This window comes from Perna viridis, chromosome 1, assembly GCF_037379345.1.
Source record: "Perna viridis isolate PV_CMFRI_1.1 ecotype Kerala chromosome 1, ASM3737934v1, whole genome shotgun sequence".
In the NCBI taxonomy this organism is placed as follows: Eukaryota; Metazoa; Mollusca; class Bivalvia; order Mytilida; family Mytilidae; genus Perna; species Perna viridis.
The window spans coordinates 24,352,649-24,373,638 of NC_142445.1; the positions used below are offsets into that span (position 1 = coordinate 24,352,649).

The 20,990-nt window shown below is 33.7% G+C and overlaps 3 protein-coding genes across 4 annotated transcripts in view; 2 read left to right on the forward strand and 1 right to left on the reverse strand.

Annotated features, from left to right (window-relative positions):
- Nucleotides 1–6,288: 6,288 nt before the first annotated feature.
- On the forward strand, nucleotides 6,289–13,653 carry LOC148627891 (uncharacterized). Its single transcript, XM_088564697.1, has 3 exons — nucleotides 6,289–6,397; nucleotides 10,946–11,179; nucleotides 12,969–13,653. The coding sequence occupies exons 1-3, from the start codon at nucleotides 6,325–6,327 to the stop codon at nucleotides 13,196–13,198; spliced, it is 537 nt and encodes a 178-aa protein (XP_088420823.1). The 5' UTR covers nucleotides 6,289–6,324; the 3' UTR covers nucleotides 13,199–13,653.
- Nucleotides 13,654–15,499: 1,846 nt separating this feature from the next.
- Nucleotides 15,500–16,898, reverse strand: LOC148627892 (uncharacterized). The gene is made up of 3 exons (XM_088564698.1): nucleotides 16,578–16,898; nucleotides 16,136–16,207; nucleotides 15,500–15,875 (listed from the first exon to the last, which is right to left on the reverse strand). The coding sequence occupies exons 1-3, from the start codon at nucleotides 16,846–16,848 to the stop codon at nucleotides 15,727–15,729; spliced, it is 492 nt and encodes a 163-aa protein (XP_088420824.1). The 5' UTR covers nucleotides 16,849–16,898; the 3' UTR covers nucleotides 15,500–15,726.
- A 1,186-nt stretch (nucleotides 16,899–18,084) lies between these two features.
- Nucleotides 18,085–20,990, forward strand: part of LOC148627893 (dystroglycan 1-like) — a 78,209-nt gene continuing 75,303 nt past the window's right edge. Inside the window, exon 1 of one of the 2 annotated variants that reach the window (XM_088581226.1) lies at nucleotides 18,085–18,137. The gene's annotated coding sequence lies outside the window, so the exon portion shown is untranslated. The remainder of the gene's footprint in view (nucleotides 18,138–20,990) is intronic. The other variant, XM_088581268.1, reaches the window with a different exon arrangement.

Sequence of the window (20,990 nt, forward strand, 5' to 3'; positions counted from 1 at the left end):
GATGTAGAAATAGTAACGACATATGGTTGTCTAAATGACGACACCATAACATGAAAATAAAGAAACGGTAGTCATAATAACGGCATAATATGTCGAGGATATGATACTTCTGTCTATTTAGAAATAATGACAAACTATGTCGAAAACGACAATGGTCTGACGGAATATCGACACAGTGTTGAAATATCAAGCAGTTTTTTGGGGGGTTCGGGGGTCTTTTCTTTTCTTTTTCTTTTCTTTTTTGTTTAATTTTTTTGTTTTTTTTTACAATATAATGATACCGTTATGTTGTAATAAAGACATCGCTTTTACGCAAAATTTAGGGATTTAGGCTTGTTTGTCAATGGTTGTGTTATGCTAAAAGCTACGAAATATATACGAATGTCATCATATTTATCACTTTTATAATATCATAAACTGTAACGTTATGAAAAGCTCTCATTTTTCTTTTTATACTTCGTAATGCATTTCAATCGATTGGTGTACCCATCTGCACCTTGAGAGCCGATTTTGTTCACTGTGTCATAAATTTCTTTTCCCGTTCCGCCTAGCACAGAATTTTATATATTTTTAGCAACTCAGCAGGTGTTTCTATAAAGCAACAGATATTTACCTTATCGGTGCACTTCAAATCTCCATCTGGCGTCGGTCAATCCAATTTTGGTTTAATGGGAAAATGCATTTTTAAAGTAAAATAACTGATTGTTAATAAAAAAAAAAAGAGCTCATATTCATGACTCAGATAACATGAACAAAAATATTTTTTTTATAAATCTGCACTGGGAGGACCTCAAACTGGCCTGGAAAATGTGGCCATTGTTAACGTAATAGTAAGGTAATATATAACATGTCATTTTTATTTTTTATTTTTTTATGACTTTGAAAATTCTCAAATCACTTGAAGTGTGTTCACCCAAAACCGTATTTTCATATGAAAAAAATTAAAGAGAAGTATGTGTTGTATACATTCAAGCGTTTCTTTATTTTGAGATAGCTACATCGTAAATTCGACATAGCGATGTCAGGGGCGGATCCAGGATTTGAGTTTAGTGGGGGGGGCGTTTATTGAATTAAATGCCGTGCAAAGCAAGACAATAAATAACATGGGGTGAAACTTGTGGTGAAAAATTAAGATTTCAAGCAAAGATATTTTTCTTACCTATTGGATCCGTGCCTGGATGTTGTGATTTCGGCATGTTATAGTGTCGTAATAACGACATGACATGAATATTCATAATGATCCGTTCCAGTGGGTTACTAAATGCATGTGCTGTTCCAATCACTCAAAGGAACCAAATTTTGCTTTTCCTTAGTACTTGTACAAAACAATTTCCGGCAAAAACATGCTTCTTTTCTTTCGTCTATAAAGCAGTATCACAATAGCAAATTCAATCTTTTAAAGAATGTCCCAATGAGCGATGGAAACGAATGGGAGACATGTGTTATTATTTCGTGGGGAAAGTCAAATCTTGGGATGAAGCCGCACTTACCTGTCAAAGTCTCAATTCCCAACTTGCTTGTCCAAAGACCAGTTTAGAATACATCAACATTGAAACTTTACTCGATAGGTAAGACTTATGTGTATTGCCCAGTTTTAAAACTGCAGTTTATAATACTTAGGGGGAGTATTTGCTTTTGCTTTGTTTGTTTGTTTGTTTGTTTGTTTGTTTATTTTATATCTTGCTTTTCTTACATTTTTAGAATTTAACATTATCTCACAGCTAAATAAAAGTACAAAAGGGCTCTGGGAATATTTACATTCTAAAGATACAAATCCTCATGATGAGCTGGGATTACTAGGATCTGATTTTTTAATTTTATGTTCTTATTCATTCTTCCTTTTGTTTGTTTGTTTGTTTGTTTTTGCTTTGTTTTGTTTGTTTTTTCGTTTTTTGTTTTTGTTTTTGTTTGTTTGTTTTTGTTTTTGTTTTTGTTTTGTTTTGTTTTGTTTTGTTTTTTGTTTATAGTTTCTTGCTTTTTTTCCATCTAGAACACAGATGGTGTTTATTACTAGATGATTTTAACTTTTGAATTCACATCTGAAATAAAGGACATTACATAAAAATTGAAATATGTGTCTTATCTTGCCATTTCTTGCAATTCATCTCGAATTTGACAAAGCTTTTTTGGTAAATCCATAATTCAAATGGTTAGTTTTAATCAGTACATAAATTAACGAATTATTATAATCAATTTTAATTTTATTTGATGTAAGCCTTATAATTAGATCGCTCTCTTAAAGCGGCATAGGTTACTTTGTGTAAATTTTTCACCGACAACATAAACGATTGATTGATTCATATAAAATTGCACTTTTCGTGAACAAAATGATGTGCTAGTAGAACTGCTAGAATATACTAATAATATTTTCAAAACTTTTCATACAAACAACATGTGGTTATCTTTCTTTGATTAAATACATGTGAAGTGGCATATCTTTAAATTGCAAGATATGATCTTATCAAAACTATTTAATGAAAATATATTTAAAAATAACGATGAATAAGTACAGATAGGAAAAATCACATTAGAGTTCAGAATTGCTAGGAAAATATTTAGACCAGAAAGGTACTTTCTAAGTGTTAACACCCCGTGCAGGTCCGGGTGTCAAAAGAATAGACCTGCAGCAGCGCTAAGCTTGTCGTAAAAGGCGACTAAATAGTGCTCAGAAACCTAGCCGGGGGCTAGGCGCTCTGCCCACAGAGCAACTGGGATGTGTGCCCCAGGTGGTGGAATGGGGTACCCCTGGCATGTTACATGCTGGGGTTGTCAGGCTATAATACGGAAAACCTGACCGCAAACCATAGTGGTGCACCGTGTTGGGAAAGATGCCACGTTCCTCGCACGTTAAAGAACCCTGCTGTGGTATTCGATAGGAGTAGGAACCTTTGCGCTCCGCCACAGGAGGCTAAATTGTCCGACCTTACCCATCCCTCCCTTTTGCTAGTGGCAATCAACATTTGTCGACCCTACTGTCCTTGTGTCCCATCCCATTTTTCATTTCATCATCAATTTCATGTTCATTTTGTCATCCATTTCATGTTCATCGTCTGAATATAGCTGAAATATTGCTGCTCGGACGTTAAACCCCAACAATCAATCAATCAATCAATCTAAGTGTTAACAGTATATAAAAATGGTTTGAATTTTTGTTTATTATAAATTGGCTCCCATCAGTAGTGTACGAGGAGTAATGGATCAGAAAAAGGTAACCCCATGTTCCCATTTACATAAATGATAGTCAATGCCTTGTTAACCCACAACAATAATTTGAATTTAATTCTAAAATAGTAGGTGCACAATGGGACTGCGTAATTGAAATTATGTAAAAGTTTCATTAAATTCCCATAAGAAGTGAAGGAGGAGTAAAAGATTAGAGATGAGATACCCCCATAGCGCCATATTAATATAGGACTTAGGTCATCTTCTACTGTGTGAAACCTCCAAATCGATTTCGCCATGTACAGGCACACATTTGGGAGGATGGATACGTGGATACCGGGGATACAAAATCGAGGCGGTACGGACACAGGAAATTCGACTATTAGGTCTTGATTGTAAAAAAAATAGATAGTTTTTTGAACGAGCGATTATTTCACAGAGATTTGATTATCATGCGTATGTTATATTGTGTTTGTGGTGGTGAAAGGTTAAACGTATCAATAATTTCCTGTGTCCGTACCGCCTCGATTTTGTATCCCCGGTATACACGTCTCCATACCCCCAAATGTGTTCCTGTACACGGTGGATTTGGATTAGAATTTAATGAAGAAGCCTTTTAGGTGCATAATGGAAATATGCAAAAAAACATTCCATGAAAGGTACATTAAATTCCATTTATTTGTGTAGGAGCAGTAACATATAAGAGATTGGTCTTCGATGTCTCTACATTGATAAAAGACAAAGTCCACGTTTTGCTGAGAGAAATATAGATCATAATAAAAGATAGAAGGTGCACTATGAGAATATATAATAAACATTCTGTGAGAATTCCATTAAAAACCAGTCAACTGTGTATGGGGGAGTAACGGTTGAGAGATGGGTCCCCTCCTGTGAAATGGAAGGAAGGAAGGAGAAACTACAGACAGAAGGAATTAAGGAAGGAATGACAACCCATAACTATATATCCTTGCATGTGGGAAGATGGTATTTGAATACATTTCTGTATCAATATTCACAGAATCTTTATAACATACTCCCATTGTGCTAATCCTGGTTTAGATTTTGATCATTTTGGAGGTCAACAGGTGCATGCGTGGGGGGTATCAAATTAGTGAGCATTGCTACGTTTTTCTAGTTGGATATGCAGGGATGGATACAAAAAGGGGGTTCAGATCTAGAAATCCCCATTGTTCTTTTTTTTTATTTAAGCAACAATGTAGACAGTACTTGGCTTGGGATGAATGATAAAGCAAACGAGGGACAGTATGTTTGTCAAGATGGATCAACCACCACATATAATCACTGGATAGGTGGCAAGTTTTTTATGTATAATAACTTTAATCGTAACATATGGTTACAAAGCATTTTGTGTCTTTAAGGACTAGGGATATTAGTCTCAATTTATGAAGGGTTGGAGAAGGCGAGTGTATTCTTGCGCAGGTCCAGATTAACGCCTCAAAAGGAGGCTCAAGTCCTGTGCCAAGCTCCACAAAACTAAACAAATACTTAAGTCTGAGATTTTTCTTAACTTCCAACGTACCTCATCGCAAACAGAATTTTCTCAGACTTAAGTAATTTATTAAATTTGGCGGCGCTGGAGGCTGAGACTTCTTCCCACAGACCGAATATTGAAGATAGTGCTACAACATTATTTGTCCAATCTTTAGGGAACAATCCTTTCAGAATTTCGTGTTTTTTCATGGGTCGTATAAAATCCGGAAAATTTAATAATACAATGTAATAATTAAGACACATTTTTTTCCACCTTGCTGGGGAAACATGATAATACTATATTTTGAGAGAGTTACCGGTGCACATGGTCCATGCTCCCAGTTTTTAGTGAAGTCCAAGTTGCTCATTTGCTTTTGTTACTTTGTATGTATTATTTTAGTTACTTTATGTTCTTTGTTGTGTATGTCTGTCTTCCATGTCTGGTCTTTGTCCCTGTATTACATTCTTTTGATTACCGCTATAACCTTGGTTCCCTTGATTACTCTTTCTCATTTGGATTACACCAACTTTTAATAAGACTCTATAATTAGTCAAACATTTCATGTAAATGTAAAAAATAAATGTAACATACATATCAGAAAGAGAATTCCAAATTCCAAACAGTTCGCTCATATATAATTTATTGTTACGTGTTGGGATGATATAAATGATAATGACTATCTCGGCTCCTTGTAACTTCTTGTTTTTTACTCTAACGCACGTCATAGACTTGTTTATGCCATGAGAAAGTTCTGTGTTCTAGACACTTTCCCTTTTTCTAGACTACATACATTATTTTGAGTACAGAGAATTGAACGGATATAATAATCAAAATAAAGGGTGGTATATTATTAATGCTAGGTTTAACAGAAAACAGAGTATCGAAGTATAAGCTGTTGTCAAAATGATGTTCTAATATGACGTCTTTAAAAGTCTTTGAGACCACAACCGTGGTTGATTTTCGATTGCTAATATGAGCAGCACGCAACTTATTGGCCGTAAATCATGCATGAAAACAAACAATGAATGAAACACTGAACCTGTCCATGTGTGAACACTGTGACCTTACAATGCAAACAACTTTTACCATATCTAACATTGTTCTACTTAGTTTGCCCTTTCCTCCATGATAAAAAATACAAAGCAAAGTTTCACTAGCGACCATTTCAACTGACATAGCACATAGCGTAAAGTGTACAGCCATATATGGACAAACCTCGGGTCTAAGGTTATATGTCACGAAAATGTAAAAAAAAAGTTTCCTTAAAACAAATGCTTTTAGAGCTAGAAAATGTTACCTCATTTCAGTTCAAAAATTGTCTACGGTTGGTTATTATGAAATATTTTGTATTTCTATCTTCAACAGGAGGACGGGTATATTTCAAATTTTTCTTCCGTATTATACATAGACACACTCATTGCATGTCTAAAAAATCAGCTACACGACTGTTCACTCTTGTTCACTTATTTTTTTTTGCGTGTGTGCGATCCATGTTTTTTTTAATATCATATTTGTACAAAAAAATTTAATTTAATGCAATTTATGTACAAAGCAATCGACGAAAAAACTATATTAACTTTTTACTTGTAAGAATAGTAGTAAAATAGAACAATAACGCTTTACCCACAGGTGGTCCAGATTCAGCGACGACCGCTGAAGATTGCATAGAAATGTGGGTACATCAGGGATGGAACGATGCCGAGTGTTACTATTCAAAAGATTTTATATGTCAGAAATCATTAAGTAAGTATGGGTTGTTAAATATATATATATATATATATTCTTCAAATTTCATTCTTTAACTATTGTTTTGCAGGTAACAGAATTGAGGGGTTTGAAAGATAAAGCCAACTAGCATGACAACCGTGTTGACGATGGCGATTGTCACGCTAACATTTCACCCAGCGAAGGAAAACAGATCGGTATTGAAGACATCATCGATTTGTTTGTAAAAGTTGTAGATTTTCTGAAGTTTTCGAAAAAGAAGCAAACTTCTCAACTTGCCAAACTTACAGTCAAGCTGCAGTACGATCTGCAATGATCATTTCTCTTTCTTTACAGTATGATGAGTGAAATTGTTAAATAATCCGGACAAAGTCATGTATACATTTCTTTTGAATACATGTACTAGAAATTTTTTTCGCATGCGCTAAATGTTTCCGTTTATGATAAATGTTTTATATGAGAAGTTTAGTGCACAATTGAGTGGCAAGTAATTTAAGATACACTCATTATGTCGTCGGAAAAAAACGATAAAAAATCAAATGCGTTGAAATTAACTAATGAAAATATACTCGAGACTGTAAGCACATTCGAAGTGTGCGTGCTCGCACATTTCTCTCTGCAAGAGGGATGGTCAGCAGTAAAGTATTTCTTTTTTAAATTGGAACATTTAAGGTATCTTTCATATGAAGTGTTTTATCTGTTCTTATTTTATGTTCTTATATTCAATTAGTGAGCAAATTAAGGAAAGTAACCTGGGGAAAACCGTCTAGTAAGAAAAAGTAAAAAGCCATCCATAGAATTTAGTACATTATATATTTTATAGCGAGCACAGCCAAAGCGACTTTGCGAGCGGAGAGCTGTCAGTGGCGGATCAAGGGGGCCGGAGGGCCGGGCCCCCCTTAGAAAGTTGCAATTTTTAAAAAAAAATTGTAGAAAAATTGTTCAAGATACCATCAGAATGCAAGATTTGAGGTTTAATTTTTCAAAATTTTCTTGGGGGGCATGTCCCCAAACCCCCCTAGCAAAATTCGGATCAATTCATGATCCTCACCGGGATCCTGCCAAGAAATTTTGTTTGGGGGCCCCCTTACCTAGAACTATGAACCGCCACTGGGTTTACGGCAACATGCACGTGCAAGCAGGCGCAGAATGATGAGAATAATAAGTCATCGTCCGGAAGTGATATGTCGCGCAGAGAATGCAATCGGAAGTACTCGGCCATTTCCGCTACACTTAATAAACTCGGATGCAGAATAGAGAATTTCTTTTTGAAAAAAATTGCCGGAATTGTAGTCTTACGCGACTCAAAGTAGTTCTATCCAAAAGATAGCGCTAAAAATAGTATAAGAGATAAAGAACAATAACTCAGTCAAGAATTTCGGCGCGAAGCGAGGAGCTAGGAAAAAAAGTAATGGTAATATTTTCAACCAAGAAAACTATAATTTCAGAATCGGTTCCGTCAAAATTCCGGACAGATTCTGGTTACGTCAGACATAAATTTTCAAAAAATAGACCAATTTTTCAGAGAATGATTACTTTTAAAGGCCATCTCTTCATTAATATTGTTAAAAAACAAGTCATGATTGATTTGTTTTATTTGAAAAGTCGGAAAAAGTTCTTTGCAAATATTTAATGCATTTAAGTATGGTAGAATATTGTCACTTTTTTGCTTGCGCAACTTGGTTACCCTATATTTAAAAATCAAATATTTAAAAAAGCGCTTGTCACATTTCACTGAAACTTTGCAAATGCATTCAGTATGTGTATAGGAAGATACTTGTATAGTTATTTATTTTTTCTAAGACAGAAAGTGACTCTTAAGCTGAAGCCATGGCAAAATGAAAAGTTTCTTTGAATAGCTTTAAACTACTTGAAGATCTTGTAAACTTTGCCATGAGAGGAATACACTACAAAAATCCTTCAAAATATGCATTTTTTTAAGCTATAGGTCCAAATTATGGAAAATTGGTCTTTTTGGCTGATTTTTATGTCCTATTTTGTAAAAAGTGTAGAAAATTTAGTAAAAATATCAAATATTAAACTTTGAGGGCTACATTTACCTCAATATGGTGGTAATCAGCACTTGAAATCAAGTTTTGTGTAGATTTGAGCAAAAATTTGGTTAGAAATGAGGAAAAACTCACTTTAATTACTGCAGTTAAGGATATATAAGCATTTCCTTATGGCAACATGGAAAATCCATTTTTGAGTACTTTTTTTGCTTTAGGTGCCCTTTACTGGTCATGTTTTAATGTGAAAACACTGTATTTACAAATTTAAAGCCGAATATATCACCTTTTGTGAAAATTTAAAGATTTAGGGTTTTTGACATGTGATCAAGAAAAAGGGGGAGGCATGTCAGACATAAATTTTCAAAAAATAGACCAATTTTTCAGAGAATGATTACTTTTAAAGGCCATCTCTTTATTAATATTGTTAAAAAACAAGTCATGATTGATTTGTTTTATTTGAAAAGTCAGAAAAAGTTCTTTGCAAATATTTAATGCATTTAAGTATGGTAGAATATTGTCACTTTTTTGCTTGCGCAACTTGGTTACCCTATATTTAAAAATCAAATATTTAAAAAAGCGATCGTCATATTTCACTGAAACTTTGCAAATGCATTCAGTATGTGTATATGAAGATACTTGTATAGTTATTTATTTTTTCTAAGACAGAAAGTGACTCTTTAGGTTACAGACCACCAATTCAACCAATGAGCATTTGGAACGTACGCAAAAATAGTCATACGCAGAAATTACCCCTGTTCCTCATAGTGCTGTGAAAAAAGTTCTCATCTTATTTAAAAAATTTAAACAGTTTCTGAAAGGAAAAACATTTCTGTACACTTTATAGGTGCATTTTGCTTCTTGTGATGTGAAGCCTAATCTCCATAATGGTCTCTAAATATACCCCTATCTTGTGAAAACACTGGGATTTCCCATGCTATTTATAGACCCTTCATTTCCGGTGACCAGTACTGCACTGCAAGTCTGCTAACCCCACATGCCATTTTGAGGATTGTGAGCTGACATATGTAGAATCATGCTGATATATAGTCCTCTGCAGGTTAAAGTTAAGGTAAAGTCCAGAGAAGCCATGGGAAGTGGAATTAGTGGTTTCTAGCCTTCTTCCTGCACGTGCATCCGAGGTTTTTCTTCGGTGTAAATAGAAAGGTTGGGGAGTTCCGATTGGGAGAAAATGTAAAAAAAAAAAACAAATAAAGTGTCCCCAATAATTGGTTAAAAAACTAAAACGATTGCTTGAATTTCTTTTAAAAAATCTAACTGAAATGGAAAAAGAGGATCGGAAGTCACATAGCAATCAATGTCGTCCCTTTAACGATGTTAGAACTGTCAAATTTGCGGTGCAAATTTTGGCCGTTCCCTCCACGGGAGTCGAACTGGTACCGCTGTGACATCTGTGGCAATACTGCCTGCACAACCTCTATTCGCTATACTGCTCCATCGGATTAAATTGACACAGGGAAGATAATGTAAAAGTATTTGCGCAGGCAGTGTTGCCATAAATGTCAAAGCGCTACGAGTTCGAGTCCCGCGGAGGAACGACCAAAATTTGCATCGCAAATTTGACAGTTCTAACATCGTTGGAATATATTTCTATACGTTTAAATTATCTTTCCTGTATCAATTTGATCCGATGGAGCAGTGTAGCGAATAGAGTCGTCACATTCTGAGACGTTTGTATGCTATTGATTTGTTGTGACATGCATCATTAATTTGACCCTCTATCCTATATAACAACACCTAAATGAGCTGTCCCTTACTACCATTTATCGTGTACTTAGTTATACAGCCCTAGATTAATCCTACGAGGAGGAATGACCCGGCCAGCGAAAGCTATATTTTTATAGCCTAGCAGGCCGAGTGGTCTAGGGCGCTGGACTTTGTGCAGGCGGTGTTGCCATAGATGTCATAGCGGTACGAGTTCGAGTCCCGCGGAGGGAACGACCAAAATTTGCATCGCAAATTTGGCAGTTCTAACATCGCTGGGAATTTTTCAGACCTTTCTATACGTTTACATTATCTTCCCTGTATCAATTTGGTCCGATGGAGCAGTATATATATATGTATTTTAAAGATAAATGTATTTCAAATAAATATGAATAGTCAATTAAGTACTGTTCATACATGTGCCTACTACTATTTGCCATTTACAGGAAACATAATACTGGTAAAAAGAGTTGCTGTATTTGCTTTTAGGCAATGCTTACTCCATGTGAGCTTTTTATAGCTTTTCAGGTAAACATATGTAAGCATCAGTTTCAATTATTTTTAAGTTCCTGTTAAAATGATGCAGAAAAAAAATAATAATGAGTTTAAATAATGCCATTTTTATTTTGAACTTAGCATTTTATAGTTCATCATAAAGACCATGCATATGTCCTCGGTCAGAAATAATGGCCCTTGGAAGACTGTAATAGTCTTCGGCGTTGCCTGGGACCATTTAAGTGTCCCATCGGTCTTTATTGCAGACCTTGGACATATAACTGGTCCTTATGGAAAAAACACATTATATACTATAATCATTCTTTTCCCTATGTAGTACAAGTAACGACACAAACAACTACAATACAATCGACGACGACAGTACAAATGACGACGACAGAGGCAATGACAACCCAACAGTTACAGACGACGACAGAGGCCGCGACAACTAAACAGTTACTGACGACGACAGAGGCAACGACACCGCAACAACTGTTGACGACGGTCATGACATTGGAACCGTCGACGACAGAGGTTATAACACAACAACCGACGCCGTCAGAAATCGCAGGTGATGCAATTACATTTAATTTCCAATAAGAAATTTTGGGCATATATGCAGTCAAATACGGGGCGCCGAATGGGACTCTTGTGGTTTTGTACTCAAAATTCAATTTTGTACAGACAAAAGTTAATTTTGTTCAACAAAAATGAATCCAGATTAACAAAATTTATAAAATACTACAAATTTTCAATTTTGTTTCGCAAAACTCAATTCTGTGGCACACAATTCAATTTTGTGAGACAAAATTTAACTTTGTGTCACAAAAGTCAATATTGTATGCAAATTAGTTTTTACAGAATCATTTGAATATGCAAATGAATTCTCTCATTACGATTTTGTAAGGTTTCTAATTGGATATAGTTACCGCAGGTTTTCGATTACTTCGAGCAACGTAGGACGGTTAAGGCGGTTTTAAGTGAAATTTTTAAAAAAAATCTTTAAAGTTGTTTCGACAGTAAAACTGTTTTGAAATTACTAAAATTGCTATTATATGTTTTCTATGAGATTTGTTTGATAAAACAGGTTTTCTACTGGTGAATCACGTGATTATTTCTTGACATCTTTCAACTCAACTATAAAATGCTTTGCTATATCTGTTAATCGCAACCAAATTTGTTAAAATTTGACAAGATAATTTGTATTAATGTATTTGTCCCAGATTTTGCTGGAAAAAGAAATGAAACGTCAGATTAGCCAATAAAATCATGTTAGAAATGACTGTTGTGTGGTGAAACTTGTCAATCTGTCAAAGTCGGCGAAAGATTATTTTGTTCCACTATCCCTCACGATTTTTTGACAGGTACAGATAGATTCCTTATTTCATTCCGATTTTATTGATGTATGACACAAGAAATTCGGTTGAGTGGAACAGGTCGGGCGAGATGAAAAACCGACATACAGTACATGTCTAACTTTCGTTTCCCTTTTGTTTACAAACGCTCAAATCAATAATCTATCTTTAGATTCAATTTTAAGTGACAGTGAGCTATACGATTACGATATCCGATATTTCTTTCACTTATGTGCTTTATTATAACCGTGCACATTTGAACCATATCCACTGTATTGCAGTGAATGCTTTGTTTGTGATACACGTGTACATGATGCTGCACAATTTGAATTAATTTGCATATCCAAAAGATTTTTTAAACTAATTTGCATACCAAATTGACTTTTGTAACACAAAATTCAATTTTTTCTCATATAATTGAATTTTGTGCCACAGAATTGAATTTTGTGACACAGAATTGAATATTGTCTCACAAAATTGATTTTGATCACAAAAAAATCAAGTTCCATTCGGCGCCCCGTATCAAAAGTGTTGCAAAGCTCTTATCAGCTAAAATTTGGATCAAAAGTTTTTACAGAGTATATTCGTAGATGCAATATGATAATTGACACAACCTACTCAAAACACAAAAATCAAACAAAAATCAAGTAATAAGTCAAACTTTAAAAGCCTGTAAAATTGACGGAGGAAAATCCCTAGAAACAATACATACAAGAATAAATAAATTTAAAAATATAGTTAAACAATCAAGTTAAAATGAATTTAGAAATAATTCATTGTGGTGGGGAGATGGTGTTGTACTCATTTACACATAAGCTTGGTCTTTATATTAGATAATTTTATACCAAGCTGCATACGAATTTATCGGACAACCCGTGTAATATGAATTAGTTTTATTCTAATATGATAAAAAAACAGACAGTTATTTCTACAACTGGATCGCCCAGGAGTAAATATGTCAGTTTGACGTTTGTAAAACACTAACTGCATTTTCGCATTTTACAGAAAGTATTTCAAGCGGTGTGAAGTATTGTATGAGTTCCATATCTTGCATTGGAGGTTCCCTGCATACCCAGTCACCAAACATAAGAGTTTTACATTGTGCATTCAAATGTCTTCAAAACAGTGGATGTTGTGCATTCTTCTATAATTCAACAACTACTTTCTGTGAGCTACAAGTTAAAACTAATGACGTATCTGAATCTTATGGAAAAATGCACTTTGTAAAATGTTAAAATTATATAAGAAATACAATTTATACCTAACAGAACTGCGTGTACATCGAAAAATAAGCTTTGAAAAATTGCATGAAATTGCATAGTGTGTTTGTTTCGAACTATGTTATACACCGTTCTTGACATGTTCTTGTTGTTTATCAACTCGTCTAGTCTTTTAGTATCTTGCCCTCTGTTTTTTTTTTTTTTTTTTTTTTTTTTTTTTTCTTGGTAGTTGTTTTTGTGGTTTTTTGTGTTTTAGAACTCTGAATAAAAAATTATTGAGCTTACATGTTTATCAAAGTCCTTTCCCTTAATATACAAGGGGAATGCCACTATTCTTACATATTAATGCTAGCATATAGCTACCATGTGTTTTAAATCAATTAATATGTTTGTACGAAGCATATGTTTTTCACAACGGCCCTAAACATATGAAAGTTATTTTACAAACATGTGTTTTCATGTGTTTTACACTGAAAAAATAAAATTGTGAGACACAAAATTTTATCCAACTTGCCTCTTACTAACATTTCGATAATATAAACTTAATTTACATAGCTGAGATTAATAAAATTTCTTGCTTCTTACCGCTTTTCTCCCCTGTCCTTTGGCACTAAGGGATATTATCCTCGAAAATTATCAAAGAGTATTCAAAGCAACAAGGTTCTATCGGAAATCAAAAGAATGTAATCCAGGGGCAAAGACCAGACATAGAAAAAAGACATACACAACAAAAACATAGAATAACCAAAATAAAACATATAAAGTAAAAAAAGTAAATGATCGAGTCAAACTCCATTAAAAACTGGGAGCATGGACCAGGTGCACCGGTAGGGTAAACATCCACTGCTTTTCTAGAAACACCTGCCGAGTTGCTCATAAAAAGTCAAGTCTTGGGTAGACGAAAGAAGAAAAGAAAACTATGACACGTTGAACCAATCAGTTATCATGGTGCAGATGGATACACCGTAACGATCCACGAGTTCATGATCACGACCATAAAACTTCTGTAGTGATGACTTCAGTCTTGTAGAAACATAACTCTTTTCCAGAAGCCTAATTGTAAGAAGTATAGGGTTCAAATAGTCTGCATAGCTCCCTTTTTGTGTTGTGAGGCATTTTGCACGATGTCATAAAAATCCATTTACCTTTACTTCAGTAATTGTCCGGACATCAGAAAAATACTTGTTTTCTGGATATTTTAAATTTATGGCCCTTTTTCCTTTAAAACATGGTCTTACTCAGTGACAATCCAAGCCATAATTTTGTTGGTTTGGTACCTTAATTATGGAAAAGTTCAATACAGATCAATAATTATTATGCTTTTACTATAATTATAAAGCTCGGTTTTATGTTATGATTGAAATCACCTAGGAAAGAAAACCAATTGTCTATAGATAACGTTAATGGGCACGACGAAGACACTAACGACGACTATGATCTTGTAAATATTTACTAGGTGGGCTCAATGTCCTTTTTCCTTGATCTTGTTGTGCCATCCTTTGAGGTGGTTTTTGGTGCGGGGTCCTTCGGTCTGGATGTGTTTTCATAAAAAGTGGTACATGCCCTTTCGTAAAGCTTTTCTGCATTTCTGTGTCATTTGCAAATTACACACAGGAAGTGGAAGAAGCGGCCTTTCATGTCAATTTCAGGGAAGACGGTGCGTGCTACACGTTATCATAAAGCTTGAACTCTGACAGGTTTCAAAATTAATATTGTTATTTCTTTTAATTTAAAATATGATTATAGCATATTTTAACAAAATATATGTGAAAGAATCAAGAACGTACAAAAAATAAAATTAATGAATGAATTGTTAAATTTTATTTCATTGTCTGAGTATTGTGTGTTTACTTTTTTTATCATTATTTCATCATAATTTTGCTAATGTATGTGATATACATGTATTGCGACAAAATTGTATAAGTTATTTCAGCTTATATTTTAAAAAATATGAATGAAAATTTTATTGTTAAAATGTGCATAATTTCCTCCATTTAACAGCATATTACAGGTAAAATACAGGTTTAAAACAGAAACATTCTTTAATTGTTAAAACAACACATCTTATTATACCTGCAATAAGAAGTGGGAAAACAGGGATACACCATCAACCCATAATACGACCGCAATAAAAGAACAGGAAGACAATTCGGAACTGGAAGACAATTAGGAACTCTGTTCATTTCACACTAGTGTTATTTATTTATTTATTTATTTGTTTATTTATGTTAGAAAACCGTGTTCTGCTCTCCATTCCTGCCTTGTAGTTTAGCGATTGGTGGTTCATACATGTACATATGAAGGAACTCTGTAGTCTAACAATTAATAATTTTATTCTTAAATTAGTTTGTGTTAGTCGATTGTTTGCAGTTATGTGGAATATCTGATGTTTAAAGTTGAATCCTAAAAGGTACAATGTCGTGTTTTCTATTACCTTTTTATTGAAACAATTCATAAAACAAACAGTTACTATCATCAAAAACAAAAAAAGTTTGAATTGTACATTGCTGGTAGTCTTTTATAGCTGGTTTCCCACTGCATTATTACTGGCAGTGTTTTTTCTTCATTTCTTTAACTTTCTCTTCTTCTTTTCTTAGTTTTGCTTCGGTCTTTTTTATTTTCTTCAAAATTTTCTCTTCTCTCCTTTTCATGACCAGTTTTCTTCTTTCTTCATAATCACGACCCATTTTCCCTAATAAAGTAGAACAGAATTATAGCTAATATTGTTTTGGCTAGAGAGTATTTAGTTTTGTTGAAGTCTAACACTGTTGTTGCTTTAATTGAATAATTGTATAAATCTTGGTCTCAGGACTCATTACCACATTGACATTCCTCTAATATATTCTTATCAATCTAAGTATGCAGTTTTGATTATTACTTTAATAAGACATTTGGTAACCCCTTTTCATGTATATTTCTTTAGCGGAATTGTAAAATTACTGAAAACCTTACCCTTTTCTTCTAAAATACCCTGTCTCCGTATTTCAACCATCATCCTCAGTTCTCCTTTAGTATAAACCATCTCTGAAAATACAATTATTCAGATATTAGAAAACACAGTTTAATTATTGTTTGTATTTGTAGAAGCTAATACATAAGCAGCAATCAAGCACTGATCTGGTTCAATCAACAAATTAACCGTCATCTGATTTAACATTCAGGTTTTTTGAGAACCTATTCTCCTCGCGATCAACCTCACCGGCCAAATATGTATTAAATGTACCGTATTGAAAATAATGCATACCCGGTAGGCAGGTGGTTCGGGAAGAAAACAAATGATTTAAAAGCGTTAAAAATAGCTATTAGTCAGAAGTATTTCGTCCGTACCCCACCCCCAAAAGAAAGTTTTGGCTAAGGGCCAGTAATGTATGGCGCACGTTCATATTATTTTTACCTTGTTCTATTTTCTTTGTAGGAACTGATATTGCTGGTAATATATGTCTCCTGTTTAGTGGTCGTCTCTCTGGGGCTACACCAACTACATTAAAAGTCGAGCCGCCAGGTTTCGTCCTTATCAACCCTAAAGACTGGAGCTCATTGACAATTTCTTCATGTTGCCTGTCTTCTTCTGTAATCCCACTTTCTAATCCATTTGGCATAGGTATAACTTTGTTTTCCCGCATAAAACATGCACCGCAATTGCATTTCCGAAAAGCTGCACCCATCTTGCTCAGCTCGACCAGGATCTGCCCTACGTTGCTAACGGACAACAGCGGGTCTTATTGGTCTATGACGTTATCGACGTCTTGAAGGGGAAAGGAGATCATGTGACGTCGGGTAGATCATGTGACGTCGGGTATTGATGTAAGCAAGTAAATTCTTTATTTAAAGAGGTTAAGTCAATTAGATCTAGATCAGCTATCAAAAGAATTAGTAAAAAAAATGGAAAGTTCGTATAACAAACTGCAGTACCAAGAGGAAAACCAGAAAGTTGGAAACCACTGGTCCTAGTTTAGTACAAATATTTCTAATGGAAATTGTGGATTTAGCTAGCTAAACCTCCCGCTCCCATTATTTTTATTTCATTATTTATTTATTTCAGTCCTGTACCACAATGTACTAATGGGCAGCATAAAATTGCAAGCGGTCAAAATTGGTAAAATCAACTAAGGAGGTGTTTAACGTCATGTTGTGCTTACGAGTTTCGCACGGACGGTGAAGCAGTGGTCAATATCAACAATACATAAGTAGACAGTGTATTCATGAGACGTACTTTTTTTTTACTTTGGTCCGAAAGTCTGTCTTTCAAATCACCAATTTTGCAACTTTAATAGAAAATTGTTTAGTCAAGAATTTATTTGTACCTTTTCTATAATGTGTGGCAAGCCAAAGAGAACAAAAATGAGCATTTTCTAAAAATGATTTTTTAATATCACAAATTCATATTCTAATATTACAAGTTGGATTTCTTATATCAAATAACACTTTTTTGATATTAAAAAATCACTTTTTAATATTAATAATTCAATTGAATTTCTAATGTAAAAAACTATTTTTGAATATTAGAAATCATTTTGTAATATTAAACAATGTGACTGATTTTCTAATATTACAAACTATTTTTCTAATATTACAAATTCATTTTCTAATATTACAAATTGTAATATTACAAAATGTGTGATATTTTATAATATTACTAAATCAGGAATTTGTAATGTTAGAAAATGAATTTTTAATATTACAAATTGAATTTCTAATATTAAAAAATAAACACTATATAGATACAAAGAAACTTTTATTCAATAAAATAAATCAATATTTCGGTACCAGTCTTTACCAGACTTTTGTGCTCTTTACCATTCTTTGTTTAGTAGGACCGATTGAAAACAGGTTGATGACGGAAATGACCGATTAGTTACGGATTAAACGAAAGTAAGAATTGAAAGTAGTCTCACCGTGGCGGCAATGACAGACGACAACAAAGTTTGCTGGAAATGTCACGCGATCAGGGTCGGTAGGTATAACGGTTATAAATACCTGAGTAGCGGATCCAGAGAATGGCCTAAAATTTCCTTGATAAATACATTTTGATTCACACAGAAAATCCGCTATTATAATTTTTGCAAATTGATAAAAGCTTGGATTTCTGACCAAAAGATCGTTCTAAATATTGTATTCTTTAACTATATCTTGACAACAAGCAAAAGGTCTTTCTGCATTGGTTTTACTTCTGGAATTTTTTTTGAAAAAGTATAAGTTAATCTAAATTTTTAATCAGCCATGCATTCAAAAAGATATGAACAAATATTCCTCCCATTACTTAACAATTTAAGTTTTCAAATGATTTTACTCCAACTTCTGCTGAAAAGAAGATTATTCTCGAACTCAAAATAAATTCCTAGTGCCCATCCCCCCCCCCACCCCACTAGAGAAAACAATGTTCTATGCCTAATTTTTTAAATCTTATGTTTATGCCTCAAGTTGACATAGCAATATAAAATCTCCGAAGACGACATAATTATTTTAACTAATGCTCTGGAAAATCAGGCCCATTTAAAGAATGAATTTCCATTTTTGTCTGAATTTGTACATGCAACATCTTATCTTCCATTTGCATTAAACTAATTTTTCTGATGTAGGATCTTTAAAGTAAAATCAGGATAACTTCTTTATTCAAATTGACAGTAATTCATATTATAGGTCATGATTGATGGTATTTGACCTTAGAAAAATTTGAAAATGGCTGAAAATCACATGAAAATTTTAAATTTTTTTCTTATATTCCTTTTTCTCTTGGAAAAACTTGAAAAGCTAAATTTTAGCACAACACATACTGGAAATGTACTTCATTCCATGCTCTCGTTTTAGAAATATACTATTGTACTATGAAATTTGTTCATGTTAAACATGGTATTCCCACTGTAAAACAAAGAACTGAAGAAGTTTAATATTGTCTCAGTAATTATGCTATCTTAGTTTATCAAAAGGTTCTTCTCTTCATATTTTAGAACCCATAATACAGTATTTCATGATAAGATTTCAAGCTCCTGTAATTAAGTTTGCACAAAATCTTTATTTTTTTCCAGTTAAATGTAGGTAGGTCCGAAAATGTCTGATGTTTCAAACTAAATCAAAATGTCTAGAATTGTTTTCTGAGTTAAAGAGCAGACCAGGTTCACACTCATACAGTATAAGAGGTTCAAAATTTCACAGTGCCAAATGTTCAGTAAAATACTGCAAGTGTCAATCAATATGGTCTGTATAAATCAAGTAGCAAAAGGATCTGTCTATAGTTCCTACCAAATGTGATTGACAATGCCTCTCGTTACATTTCTTGGGGAGTTCTTATTGCTAGTGCTTTAGTGTTTGTATCTGACATCTTCTTTTCCTTATCTTCAGTTCTTACCTGTAATCTATTTTATTGGTTTGCTAAATTATGTATGGTTATTGTCTTTGTTTCATGTGGTGACTTTAAGGCCATGTTTTGGGATTTTGAATAATCCCACTACTGACATTTTGTTTTTATGTTATCTTCTGCACATGTAATTTTCAACCTGAATTAATACATTATTTTGAATTTGCAAAAATCACACATACCTTTTGTGTTGAGTTTAACTTCTTTGAGATAAAATATTTTATAATGGTTATGTTACTTGTACTTTTGGGTAATTGTAATGTAATATTATTCCAACAGCTCTACAAATGTCATACATAAATATGAGCTCATCAAGCTTTAGCTGTGGAATCATAGATTTTTTCTATGTTAGCAGAATTTCAATAATATTTTTTTTGAAAGGACCTTAAGAGCTACAGCTGCAGCCAATGATTTTGTTCTTTGTTTTAAATGCAGCTCCAACCCTTTGTTTTTGGGAAATTTTTGCCGTATTTTCAACACATTAGGAAAATATTTCACAGGTGGACAGAAACGCATCATATGACAATCCAACTGAAAACCAATTCCGAAACTAACAAATATGTACTCCCAATACCCATTAGGTTATGACTTGCCAAAAAAAACTTTCCCTAGAAGTGAACAAAGCACTGGGCCAAGCAAGTGTGCTTCGAGGAATATTTCATTGGCTTCTGGACCTGGTTTTCAAAAAATTATGTCTGACAATTGGGAAGTTTCCTACCTTTGGGAAAAATATTTTTCAACATTTTGGGGAAAGTCTCCAGGGAAAACAGCCAATATTTAGCAGCAGTTAAAGGGTAACAAAATCTCTGGCAGCTAATCTCGTTCTTGTGTCTCCATTTCTACAGTGAAGACAAATTAATTCACGTTATCATAGTGTTTTTCTAATATATCAGACATTACTAGAGCTACTTAATTGGTGTTTCTATCAATCTAAAGTGTGTTTACCTTACTGATGCAGGCAGTGCACATAGGTCATTCTCAAACTAGGGTTTTGTATACAGGTTTTGTATCTAGGTTTTGTATCCAGGTTTTGCTAGTTCTTGATATGTTTTGTTCTTTGCGTTTAAGTCTATTTTATTTCCCTTCAAGAAAGGTCTATGAGTATTATTAAATAATTGCCAAACGCTGAGAATGGGAAATCATGTCATGATATGACAAATGCATGTGAAAATGTGTGATATATATGCGGACATATTCAGAATATTGTACAATATTTCCAGGTTGCCATGAAAATTATATCGGACAGACAGGAAATAGTCTTTGTGAATGGGTACGTGTTCTTAAAGAACAAATAAAACATCCTGTATACAGGAATACACCAGTAAGTGCCCATCTGGATATATGTGGCAAAGGACACTTTAAAATTATGCCTTTTTTTAAATGTTACCTGGATGAAACATATTGGAAAGAAATGGAGCGATACTTCATAAAAACTTTCAAGTCGAAATTGAA

Coding starts and splice junctions, on each gene's coding strand:
- LOC148627892 (XM_088564698.1), bottom strand. CDS start 16,848: ATGGGTGCAGCTTTTCGGAAATGCAATTGCGGTGCATGTTTTATGCGG. Junction 16,208..16,577: donor TACAAAGAAAATAGAACAAG/GTAAAAATAATA, acceptor TTGTATTTTCAG/AGATGGTTTATACTAAAGGA. Junction 15,876..16,135: donor GGGTATTTTAGAAGAAAAGG/GTAAGGTTTTCA, acceptor CTACTTTATTAG/GGAAAATGGGTCGTGATTAT.
- LOC148627891 (XM_088564697.1), top strand. CDS start 6,325: ATGTGGGTACATCAGGGATGGAACGATGCCGAGTGTTACTATTCAAAA. Junction 6,398..10,945: donor TATATGTCAGAAATCATTAA/GTAAGTATGGGT, acceptor TTCCCTATGTAG/TACAAGTAACGACACAAACA. Junction 11,180..12,968: donor GACGCCGTCAGAAATCGCAG/GTGATGCAATTA, acceptor CGCATTTTACAG/AAAGTATTTCAAGCGGTGTG.